General features: G+C 43.8%; 1 protein-coding gene across 2 annotated transcripts in view; it reads left to right on the top strand.

Moving 5' to 3' along the window:
• Positions 1 to 13,224, top strand: part of phf2 (PHD finger protein 2) — a 128,940-nt gene that overhangs the window by 72,001 nt on the left and 43,715 nt on the right. For both annotated transcript variants that reach the window (XM_086088000.1, XM_086087999.1), the window contains one exon: positions 11,991 to 12,169. In XM_086088000.1, the coding sequence (XP_085944126.1) occupies positions 11,991 to 12,169 (179 nt within the window). The remainder of the gene's footprint in view (positions 1 to 11,990; positions 12,170 to 13,224) is intronic.

Genomic DNA, 13,224 nt, shown 5'->3' with positions numbered 1-13,224 from the left:
TGAATATTTTTTTTTACTTTCCACCACTCAAAATGTTCAGTGGCATCAGACCTATCAATACATATGTACTTTTTATTTATTTATTTATTTTTGATGCCCTCTATGGACAATACAAGCCATATTGTGCTATGAGTAAAACTAACGATGATGTGTATATATGTACTTTAAAAAATGCCATCAAATCAGGGCAACTCATTGCCCAAAAATAAAAACGGACGCTGATTTTTGAGGGTCTTAACATTGACCGAAACTCTTTGAGCTTTACACACTCATCACACCTGGCAAAAAAATAAAAAGCAATCCATATGTAAAGGTATATTATGCTATTTTCAAAGAAATTTGGCTTTGAATGTACCTGTACCCCAACATGTCTGTACCCCAATGTGCAAGTACCCCAAAGTGGCTTGGGCTGCGAGGGCCCTTTAAAGCTGCTCGCAGCTCTAGCTAATAATTGATGTTATATTAGTATCTTGTGCAGTTGTTTGTCAATAACGTAAAGCCTGCCGCACGCCGCATGATGAGTTTCAAATTCGAACTCACGTTGGACTTGAATGTAGCAAAAAAAAAAAGACAGTTTGAAGAGGACTTGACATGAACAAAGAGAATAATTGGGTTCAAATTAATCATTGGAATGGACCCGATGTGGTGTGTAATGCTCACTACATTTTGGCCACAAGCTTTCACTATTTTAAATATGGTCACCGGTAGTTTATCCAAATTACAATGTATATTTACCGTAACGATGGGAAAGCCGTGTTCCTTCCAGTATGATTCAATTCGGTGGTGGAAGACGGACATCTCAGTTTCGGTGCCGATGTATTGCTCCTGTAAGGCATGCGGCGTGCCCTGGCTCCCCGTACAGCGAGGGAGGACGCCGCTAACACCTCCCTCTCAGCCGTGCACTGATTGTGGGGAACCGGTGCAGAGGCTAGCATACTTCATAAACTGTATTTGTCGGGATTGGTGCCGCAAAAATCTTGCTCGTTTCTAAACCTGGATATTTATTTTTCGTGTGTGAAATCTTGCACGAGTGGGTGACATCAGTACGCTAGTGTACGTATAGTGGGCCATGGAAAATTGTCAACTCTTCTACTCCCGCACAGTCACAAAGCCAGATCAGTGGGCTAGTGGTAGAGTGTCTGCCCAGAGACTGGGAGGTTGTGGGTTCAATCCTCGGTCGGGTCATACCAAATACTATAAAAATGGGACCCATTCGCCTCCCTGCTTGACACTGAGCATTAAGGGTTCAAATTGGGGGCTTAGATCACCAAATGTTTCCCTTGCTGCTGCTCACCGCTCCCTCAGGGGACGGGTCAAATGCGGAAACCATATTTTCCCCACTTAGGTGGGTGTGACAGTCAGTGGTACTTTAATTTAGAAAGAAGTGCTTCAGAACCGAAACATGGTACTGTTTGATTTTACGTGAATTGGTGTTCTCTCGTACTGACCCAAACAGTAAATTCAGCTCAGGTTATGATTTTTTTTTTATGCACTGTAGACATTTGCTGTGCGCGTAGACGGTGAAAGCACTGCACATTTGCTCGTATGCACAGTTTAGAGGGAACATTGCTTCACACTTATCACCAGTCATCCTCCCCCTAAACACCAGTCACATGCCAGTACCCCCCCCCCCCCCCCACACACACACACACCCTTTACTGCCATGATGATCCATGAACAGGCTGTGCGACGACTCTTTAAGCAGCAGAAGATCAACAAGGCCGGAAAGTCAGCACCGAGCAGCTGGCTCTGGTCGTCATACAGATTTTCAACAGATCACTGCACCCCTGTGAGCTCCCATCATGCTTCAAACGTGCCACTATCCTCCCAGTACCCAAAATACCTGCAATAACGGGGCTGAACGACTACAGACCTGTCGTTCTGACTTCTGTGGTCATGAAGTCCTTTGAACGTCTGTTGCTAAACCAACTAAAAGGCATCACTGGACCACAGCTGGACTCCTGCAGTTTGCCTACCATGATATCCGACCAGTGAATGTTGCAGTCAACATGGGGCTGCACTTCATCCTGGAACACCTCAATGGCGGGAAGGACCTGTTCGTGGACTTAAGTTCTGCATTCAACACCATCATCCCAGAACTCCTCCTAATTTCTCCAGCTCGGTGGGCCTTCTGCCACCTGCCAGTGGATCTACAGTTTTACAACATCATCATCACGCACCATCAGCACCGGGACCTCCCAAGGTTGCATCCTATTGTTACTACTCATCGCCTTCTACACAAACAACTGCACCTCAATGCACCCAGCTGCCAAACTCCCTGAAGTTTGCAGATCACACCACAGTCATCTGCCTCATCAATGACGGTGATGCAATTGTTACAGGAATTGAAGCGGCTGGGGCTTTGGTGCAGTCAACACAACTTGAACTGAACGTGCGCAAGACTGTAGAGACGATCGTGGAAATCCTCCACCACATCTTCACCTCACACTGTCCAACTGCCCTGTGTCAACCGTTGAGACCTTCACATTCCTGGGAATTACAGAGTTTCAGAGTCTGAAGTAGGAGAACTACATCAACTCTATCCTGAAAAAGACCCAGCAGAGGATATACTTCCTACGGTTGCTGAGGAAGCATAACCTGTCACAGGAGCTACTGAGACAGTTCTACACAGCAGTCATTGAATCAGTCCTGTGTTCCCCCATCACAGTTTTAGCCGGCGAGCCAAGACCACGTAACTGCATTAGTTTTTTAAATCAATGATCCCTGGTTAGGGAAGACCTGGATGTTTTGAAGTAAAAAAAATTCTGACCAGATTTTGTTTGTTGGATTCGTAATTATTGCACCTTTTTCCAAGAATATATATATATATATATATATATATATATATATATATATATATATATATAATATTTTCCAATAAGTAAATTTCATTAAATGTGCAAGCAATGCTGCAGACTATTATGTCAGTTGAACCAATAGCATGCAACGCTACAAATCATGTGATGTTATTCAGCCAATCTCAGGCGTTGATATGCAACAGCTGTTGGTCAAAACAGGGAAGTGGGGGGTTGGGGGGGAACAAATTGATGGAAGTTACTTTGGTTCAAGTGGCAGCTGGCCATGCAGCTACAGTCAGTGAAGAGCTTGATAAGCCACACACTAACGGTGACAAATTGACGTTAAGGTTTGGTTTATCATGGACATTTTATTGATGTTGCAGAAATGTAAATGGCCATAGAGGGAGAGATAAGGGAAGGAACATAAATTATCTAAAAAATATGATCTTTTGTGGTTGCTCAGCAAATTGAAAAAAAAAAAGGGAAGAGAACTACCATAAAACTTTGTTGGACTATAATAATTTTCAAATTTATTTACACACCCTATAGTTTGTTTTTTAACCAGTTTAGTAGCATATCAATTAGTGATGCACCAAATATTCGGCCACCAAAAATTTTCGGCCGAAAATGAGAAAAATATGCATTTTCAGCATTTGGCCGAAATAAAATCGGAGCCGAAAAAATATTGTCGAAACAGGATGTTGTGGTAACGCAAGCAAAAAAACTGCTGCAAGCAAGCGTATGTATGAATTAAACGCCGGGGTGAGCGTTCCGCCTCAATGTAAATTCATGAGCAGTAGCCGAAAGCTAGTGTCTTGAGGCTAACCCGATCGATGCTATCTCAAATCAGGCGAGGAATAATGGCAACGGCACAAAGTGTTAGCGGAAAACAGTATCATGATCTCCGTATGGTGTGTGCGCCAGCGAGAGAAGAGGACGCAGAAGACAACACAAGGCAAGTGTGTGCGTGTAGCAGCTTTGTGCTAGCTTACAGCAATCACATTTCTTATTCTGCAACTGAAGTGTAGCAAAATGTTTGCTGCTGAAATGCAAATAAAGCCCTCGTTGAATAAGCAACACAGCGCCCAGTTCCTTTACATAATAAATGAATTTATTTCACATGACCGAGACAAGAGCTGCGTTATCAATGTGGAATGGAAATGTGGAGTGGGCTGTAGCTAATGGTGAATCTGAGTGATATTAAACTTTTTTTTTTTTTTTGGGGGGGATAAATTATTATTATTTTATTTTTATTTTTATTTTCGGCGATTCGGTTTTTGGCCAAGCGTTTTTCATTGAAAGGTTATCGGTTTCGGCCAAAAATTTTCATTTTGGTGCATCCCTAATATCAACAAACTAACTATTAATAACACTAAATGAACAAAAACAACATTAAAACACCAACAATATCCATCCATCCATCCATTACTACCGCTTACCCGGGGTCAGGTCGCGGGGGCAGCAGCTTTAGGAGGGAAGCCCAGACTTCCCTCTCCCCAGCTACTTTAACCAGCCCCTCTGGCGGGATCCCAAGGTGTTCCCAGGCCAGTGTGTCCTGGGTCGTCTCCTGCTGGTGGGACATGCACGGAACACCTCTGCAGGGAGGCGCCTAGGAAGCATCCGAACCAGATGCCCGAGCCACCACAACTGGCTCCTCCCACAGCTCATGACCATAGGTGAGGGTAGGAACGTAGATCGGTAAATTGAGGGCTTCGCCTTTTGGCCCAGTTCCTTCTTCACTACGGACCAATACAGAGTCTGCATCACTGCAGACGCTGCACTGAGCCGCCTGTCGATCTCCCGCTCCCTCCTGCCCTCATTCGTGAATAAGACCCCAGGATTCTTGAACTCCTCCACTTGGGGCAAGATCTCATCCCGGACCCGCCACCGGGCACGGGCACGCTACCCTTTTCCGACTGAGGACCATGGTTTGGAGGTGCTGATCTTCATCCCAACTGCTTCACACTCGACTGTGAACCGCTCCAGTGAGAGTTGGAGATTATGGCTTGATGAAGCCAACAGCACCACATCATCTGCAAAGAGCAGAGATGCAATGCTGAGGCCACCAAACCGGACCCCCTCAACGCTTCGGCTGCGCCTAGAAATTCTGTCCATAAAAGCTATGAACAGAATTGGTGACAAAGGGCAGCCTTGGCGGAGTCCAGCCCTCACTGGGAATGAATCCAACTTACTGCCGGCATTGCGGACCAAACTCTGACACCGGTCATACAGGGACCGAATCAAGGGGGTTCGGTACCGCGTACTTCCATACTTCCCACAGGACTCCCCGAGGACACGGTCGAACATCTTCTTCAAATTCACAAAACACATGTAGACTGGTTGGGCGAACTCACATGCACCCTCGATAACCCTGCCAATAAATAGTGTAGAGCTTCCACACTGTTCCAAGGCCAGGACGAAAACCACATTGCTCCTCCTGAATCTGAGATTCGACTTTCCGATGAACCCTCCTCTCCAACACCCCTGAATAGACCTTACCAGGGAGGCTGAGGAGTGTTAACCCTCTATAGCTGGAGCACAGCCTCCGGTGCCCCTTCTTAAGAAGGGGGAACACCACATCGGTCTTCGAAGTATTCTCCCCACTGACTCACAATGTCCCGAGTCAAAGTCAGCAGCACACAATCGCCATATACACGGTGTTAATTGTGCCCTGCTTTCCTTTCCTGAGACACCGGATGGTGGACCAGAATTTCCTCAAAGCTGTCCGAAAGTTGTTTTCCATAGCCTCACTGAAACTCCTCCCATGTCCGAGTTTTTGCCTCAGCGACCGCCGAAAGCTGCATTCCGTTTGACCAGCCGTTACCTGTCAGCTACCTTCGGAGAAAGGACTCCTTATCCAGTTTGATGGCATCCCTTACCACTGGTATCCACCAGCGGGTTAATGGATTGTCACCACGACAGGCACCTACCATTTTACAGCCACAGCTCCGATTGGCCACCTCAACAATGGAGGCGCGGAACATGGTCCACTCGGACTCAATGTCCCCTACCTTCCTGCCGGAGGTGGGCGTTGAAACTCTTTCTGACAGGTGATTCTGCCAGACATTCCCAGCAAACCCTCACAATACGTTTGGGTTTACCAGGTCTGACCGGCATCTTCCCTCACCATCGGAGCCAACACACCGCCAGGTGGTGATCAGTTGACAGCTCTGCCCCTCTCTTCACCCGAGTGTCCAAAACGTACGGCCGCAAACACGACTACGAAGTCGATCGTCAAACTGCGGCCAAGGGTGAATAGGAATAAAATAGAATAGAATAGAATAGAAATATAGCTTCAGGGCTTCACAAGTGCTTGAGAAAGAATTGTAAACAATAACATATAGGCTAACGATTGACGCGTTTACTTGCCAAACTTTATACAGCAAATAACATCACTAGTGTTTTCCAAAAAGATGTATACTTACTTGCAAACGTAGAAGCTGCTCCTTTCGCAGATGATACTTTGTGTAATATTTTGTCGTGTAGAGTGATAACGAATAGCTGTTGTTTTGACCAACAGCTGTTGCATATCGACGCCTGATATTGGCTGATTAGCAAGTCCTTCTTATCAATGAAGAAGAACCCATTACCCACCGGCCTTTGTCTTTGCCGGTGGGTACCGGGGCCTTGACGACATTACGGTCAAACATAAATACCCACTACCGCTATTGGATTCAGCAATCACTCCCTTACAGACCGCAACGGTATTCACAAAATTAGATCTCTGGAGTGCATACTATTTGGTGAGGATCAAAGAGAGGGATGTGCGGAAGACAGCATTTAAGACTCCGTTAGGTTACTTCGAATATCTGGTCATGCCCTTCGGAGTTTCTAATGCCCTAGCCATTTTTCAACAGCTAAGAAACAATGTCTTGAGGGACATGCTCAATCAGTTTTGTTTCGTCTACCTCAACGATATCTTAATCTTTTCCAAACATCGCAATGAACACCGTCAGAATGGTTTTACAACGCTTGCTGGAGATCCGACTTTATGTGAATGTCGAGAAATGGGAGTTCCATGCTGAGTCAGCGCAATTTCTGGTGTTCATTGTAGAGAAGGGTCACTTAAGAGCAGACCCCGCTAAAATCCAAGCAGTGATCAACTGGCCAATCCCAACCACGAGGAAGCAGTTACAGCAGCATTTGGGCTTCGCTAATTTTTATCGGCACTTCATACGAAATTACAGCCAGAGAGCAGGACCTCTGACGAGGCTCACGTGTGATAAGGTGCAGTTTAAATGGAGCCCTGAAGCTGAGTCCGCCTTTGTCAAACTCAAAGATTTATCCACGTCCGCCGGTGTTGAATCATCCTAATCTCGAACTCTCTTTTGTTGTCGAGGTTGACGCATCGGACTCCAGAGTGGGAGCAGTCCTCTCGCAGCGCTCCACGGTCGACCAGAGGCTCCACCCCTGTGCCTTCTTTTCCCTGCGCCTCAGTTCTGCTGAGGCTAATAATGACGTGGGTAACCACGAGTTGCTGGTCATCGTTCTGGCTCTGCAGGTGTGGAGGCACTGGCTGGAGGGGGCCAAGGAACAATTTACAGTCATAACGGACCACAAGAACCTGGCCTACATCCGCACCACCAAGCGACTCAACTCCAGACCAGCTCAATGGGCGCTGACCCTCGCCCAGATCATCTTTACCGTGACCTACAGAAATGGTTCCTCTAACACCAAGCCCGATGCATTGTCTAGGATCCATAATCCAGCCGTGAAGGACACCAGCACCGAGACCATTGTTCCGAGTGACCGGGTGGTGGGAGCATTACAATGGGAGATAGAAAGAAGTCCAAGAAGCCCTCCACCACGCTCGAGTTCCAGATGTTCGTCCCCGACCATCTGCGTACAGAGATGCTTCAATGGGGACATGCTTCGCGGGTCGCTTGCCACCCCGAAGTGAGACACACTCATTTCCTGATTGCTCAGAAGTGGTGGCCTTGGGTGTAAAGGAATATCGTTGAGTTCTTCAGCGCCTGCTCAGTTTGTGCCTGCAGTAAGGCTTCCCATCGACCTTCAGCAGGATTGCTACGACTTTTACCCATTCCGTCGCGTCCGTGGTCAAACGTGTCATTGGACTTTATTACTGGACTCCCTGCTTCCCGAGGAAACACAGCAATACTGACTGTAGTGGATCGATTCTCTAAAATGCCCCATTTCATCGCCCTGCCAAAGATGCCATCCGCCCTTGAGACTGCAAACTTGTTAACCCGCCACGTTTTCCGAGTCAACGGAATCCCCATGGACATTGTCTCGGACCGAGGGCCCCAGTTCATATCCCGTGTGGGGATGAAATTTTGTGCAGCATTGAGAGTCACAGCGAGCCTTTCTTTGGGCTATCACCCACAAACAAATGGACCAACACAAAGGCTGCGTTCAGACTGCAGACAAATCGGATTCCTCCTCAAATCTGATTTTTGGGCTGACTCCAAATCCGATCTAGCCCTGTTCAGACTGAGCCACAGCATTGACCCATCTGACAGGTTGCTGTAGCAGCGACGTCGAACGGAGGCGGCGCCCAGCGCAGGTAGTATTTGACGTCATGTGACGGTGTTTGCCGCTCCGTACTTCCCGTTCCTTGCAAGCGCGTTAAGCATTTTTTTCTTTGAATTTTCTAAATAAAAACTTTTTTTTATTTTTAAATGTCGACCATATATCTATGGCTATGGGCACTATTTCGCTATTTCCGGTTGCGCATGTGAAGATCTGATGGGGTAGTGAGACCGGCTTCAGTGCAAGGAACGTAAACTGTCACTGTATTTACGGTTGAGCACGACAGGAGCCGACAGGGCAGTGGAGCTGTCAAGGCGGTTGACTGCCGAGCATGCAAGGAAACTGCTGGGCAGCGAATTGATTGGATATTGACAGCGTGGGCGCATTGGTTTCGAAAGGAGAGTGATGTCAGGACAGTCAAATCTGATCTAAATATTTTGAGCTGATTAGACTGAGACACATCCTGTCCAAATCGGATATGAAACTACCTCCCGCATGTGGTTTCGATCTGTGCCGCAAAAATCGGATTTCATGTGGTGTGTGACTGTTCAGACTACAAAAGAGACATCCACATTCAATCTGGATGGGCTAAAAATTGGATTTGGGCTGCCAGTCTGAACAAGGCCAAAGGGTCAATCAAGACTTGGAGGCCACTCTTCTCTGTGTCTGTCACAGTCACCCTACGTCTTGGTCCACTCACCTACCATGGGTGGAATATGCCCACAATTCACTCGTCTCCTCTGCCACACACCGCTTCCCGTTCATGTCAGTTTATGGATACCAGCCCCACTTGTTTCTTCTGCAGGAAGGGGAAGTGGCCATCCCATCGATACAGTATCCCATTGGGTGAGGCGGGAGACCTGAGTGGCACTTTCACGCACCGCAGATCGCAATCAACAGATCGCTAATCATCGCCGGCTCCCTGCTCACCCGGGTGAGGAAGTGGGGCTGTCCACAAGGAATATGCATCTGGCTGGGGGGGTCCAGGAAGATGGATCTCCGTTTCATCGGTCCATTTGAAATCGAGACCGTGGTTAATCCAGCCTCTGTCAAGCTCAAGCTCCCACGACTCTCAAATTCATCCGGTATTCCACGTTTCACTGATCAAGCCAGTTGTCTCCAGTCCACTGAGCCCGTCAACGGTGCCTCCTCCTCCTTCTCAGCTGATCAATGGGGAGACAATGTTTACAGTCAGGAAGATTCTTCGTTCTAGGCGGAGAGGGCGGGATGTGCAGTATTTGTCCGACTGGGAAAGCTATGGGCAATGGTTTCCCCGCTCCTGGATTCATGATCCGTCAGTACTGTCATGTTTGTGTTGTCAGACTGTGTCCTTTGTGTTGCAATTGCCTGATGTAATCAGCAGCCTATACGAGGCAACCACAGCCTATAAAAGGGGAAGCGAAAGACACATTCTGCATGCCTTCATAGCCCAATGATAGTTCACTTCCTTGTTCCATGTCTTTTGATCCATGATCCCTTCTCGCCGTTTCTGGTTTAGTTTCCGTTGCCTCGTCAAGTCGGCGGCGCAAGCCGTTTAGTTCATGGCACACTGAGCACTCCATGTTTGGTGTTAGGGCCTTTGTTCTCTTTGTCATGTAAATGTTAGTGCAGGTGCGCCTTGATAGTTGCATCACCTTCAGTGGAAACTTTGTTATACGAATAAATAATTGTTAACACTATTATTGGTGTCTGCATCTTTTGGGATCCAACCTCCTGAACATAACACAGAATAGCCAACAAGCATAGTTAAGGGCTTGACACACGGGAGGCGACAAATGACAGTGAAGTACGTATCTCATCGCCTCCCAGCTCAAACTCAACACAAGGGACGCGATAAGCAGCCACAACAGAGGCAACAATAGAAGTCCCTCTCTTTTTTACAACAGATTTAATTGGCTTAAATTGGAGGGAATCGAAACGTTTTCATTGTAAACACAAAAGTTTCACTACAGTACGTAATTCCAGTATATACGTAATATTCTTTCCATTTCCTGAACCACTTATTCCTCATAAGGATTGCTTCAGAATATAATTGTATTATTATTATTATCATCATTATTATCATTATTACTATTATTATTAGTGTTGTTATTATTAACTGTTATAAAAACGGAAAAGAAAACTTACTGGACAAATTAACCCTGTACCGACAAGCTCCCATGCACTGGCCTTTTTGTTGATGTCACGGAAATCATTGCGTGAAGTATTGTACAAACTAATGTTTTTGTAGTAGTATTTTTATTCTATTTTTTACAAAATGATAGTCGGACACTGCTAAAACCCTCCATTTTGCTGGATAGCCCACTGTGTTAGCATGCCCTTTGTTCATTGGCTCATCAATGAAACCTTTGCTGATTGGTTGTAGCCCCCGGTGACAACACCAAAAGTAAAAAAAAATTCAACTTTCTAGTATCAGTGTGCGAGCACGAAATTTCACACACACGAATGTCGCGTGTCACCCAGGGGGAGGGGGGAAGGCAATTTTTACCTTGTCACCCTGCTTCCATAGGAGAGAATTAAGAAGTAAAGCTTGACAGAAGCAAAACACCAAAAAACTGAGAAATGTAGAATTTCATTCTGGTTGGTTTATGGTTTTATTGAACATATAAACATAAAGAAAACACAAAACACATTACAAGTCTAAAATATAAATTGAAGTAAAAAAGAAAACAAGAATAGGAAGAAAGAAAAGAGTTTATATGTTCAAAAGGGGTAGGAGTAAGTTAAAAACGTATCTAGTCCTACTCCTTATTAGTTTCATGTTGATAAAATGATAAGGTAATGTATTTCAACAAAAGGAAATGTATAAATCTAATCATATATACAAGTGCACTTTAACATACGCACATTTGCCAGTGACATATGTACATGAAATTCATAGACATACACCATAATACATTTATAAATCATATCATCATACTCACATTTACAACATTACACTCATACCGATACATCCAAATAAATTACAGCATACATACATTTTTAACAGCTCATGTCTGATGTAAGTAACTTTGCTTTGCTTTCCACACAATAGGTCAAATATGGTAATAATAATGAACAATACAATGTGTATAATGATTTCTTATTCAGGACATCCTTAGTTTTAGAGTATCCCTATAATTTTTGACATTTTCCTTTTGACATTATATATGTGTGACTTCCAACATAATTTTTCATCAATAACTACTCCAAGAAATGTATTTTCATATTGAGATTGACCCTTGAGTTGTAATTCATCCATCCATCCATTTTCTTAACAGCTTGTCCTCACAAGGGTCACGGTGGGCGCTGGATTCTATCCCGGCTGTCTTCGGGCAGTAGGCAGGGTACACCCTGAACTAGTTGCCAGCTAATCGCAGGAATTGTAATTACATTTTTTAATTAGAATTGAGGTGGCAAACAGGAAGCAAAATTGCATTTCGAATTTGAATTACAGGAAGTATGAAGTATTTAGATTTTTTTTGTTATGGGAAAAAACAAAAACATGAAGACAAAGTACTATATTCATGAAGACAAAGTACTATATTCATCTTTTTTTTTCTTTTTTTTTCTTGCCGAAAAAGGATCGGATCTGTGACTCAAATCCGTGATCCAATCAGAACTGTGACTTTTGTGATCCGTTGCACCACTACTGATTTTCTTTGAATTGCATTGAATTCAAGTCCACTTCAGCTCCTCTTTTTTCTGTCCTTTCCTTTATAGCTCGAATACAATGAAAGCTCAGACTGCTGCAAGTATTTTTGGGACAATGCAAAACCTAAAAGAGGACAAACCGAAGCCAGTAAGAGATGAGTATGAATACGTCTCGGATGAGGGAGAATTGAAGATTGACGAATTCCCAATTCGACGGACAAAGAACACCATGAAGAGAGACCTTTCCTGTAAGTAATATGTTGTGTCTTCCAGTGGCAGTTGACTAACTGAATAGTTGATCACTTATGTGAAAATAACATTTTAACCATGTTAACCATTAGTTTATTTCGGTTCAATTTCATGAGTTGCAAGTTAAGTTGCTAGTGCAGCAAGCAATTTGGTCTATTAAATATTACATTTGGATTTAAGGCCTTAAATAATAAGTCAAGACATTTTACAATTACTGAAGTATAATTAATAAACATAAGTTAATATTACAAAAAAACAAAGTGTGAATCAAAGTTCTGTGCAATGAACAACAGTAAATGTATAAATTAATAATAATTGATGTTATCTTAGTTTCTTGTGCAGTTGTTTTAAAGTTTGAACCCACGTTGGACTCAAATACATTTTTTTTAAAAAGACAGTTGGAAGAGGAAATTATATGAACAAAGAATAATTGGGTTCAAATTAATCATTTGAATATACCCAATGTGGTCTGTAATGCTTTTGCTATTTTAAATATGTTCACCAGTATATCCAAATTATATATATATATATATATTTATATATATTTATTTTATTAATTGTACTTCAGCAATTGTAAAATGTCTTGACTTATTATTTAAGGCTTTAAATCCAAATGTAATATTTAATAGACCAAATTGTCAACTCTTCCACTCCCGCACAGTCACAACTTTGAAAGACGTGCTTTAGACCGAAACCGAACCGAAACATGGCACCGTTTGATTTTACGTGAATCTGTGCTCAGAAGTACCGACCCAAATCGGTCCATACCACAAAAAGTACCGTTTTCGGTACCCATCCGTAGGCAGCACTGTATAGTAAGCTGGATGGCTCCCTGCAAATATAGCAGCTTTCTATTCCATTAAACAAGCTCAGATTTCATACTACATTTTTGGACTGCATTAGACAAGATAATTGTTTTAGTATTTTTTTCTTACATACTTTAATTTTTAGTATATTTTTGTTTGAGATTTTCTAATGTAAAATATTACCTGTGCACAATAAAGGTCCTTTCTTAGGTGATCTAATCAATACTCTCAACAAAAACTCATGTTAT

This window comes from Leptonotus elevatus, chromosome 10 (assembly GCF_054856555.1).
Source record: "Leptonotus elevatus isolate MCC_2025b chromosome 10, RoL_Lele_1.0, whole genome shotgun sequence".
Taxonomy (NCBI): Eukaryota; Metazoa; Chordata; class Actinopteri; order Syngnathiformes; family Syngnathidae; genus Leptonotus; species Leptonotus elevatus.
This window is presented reverse-complemented; position numbering and strand designations above follow the sequence as displayed.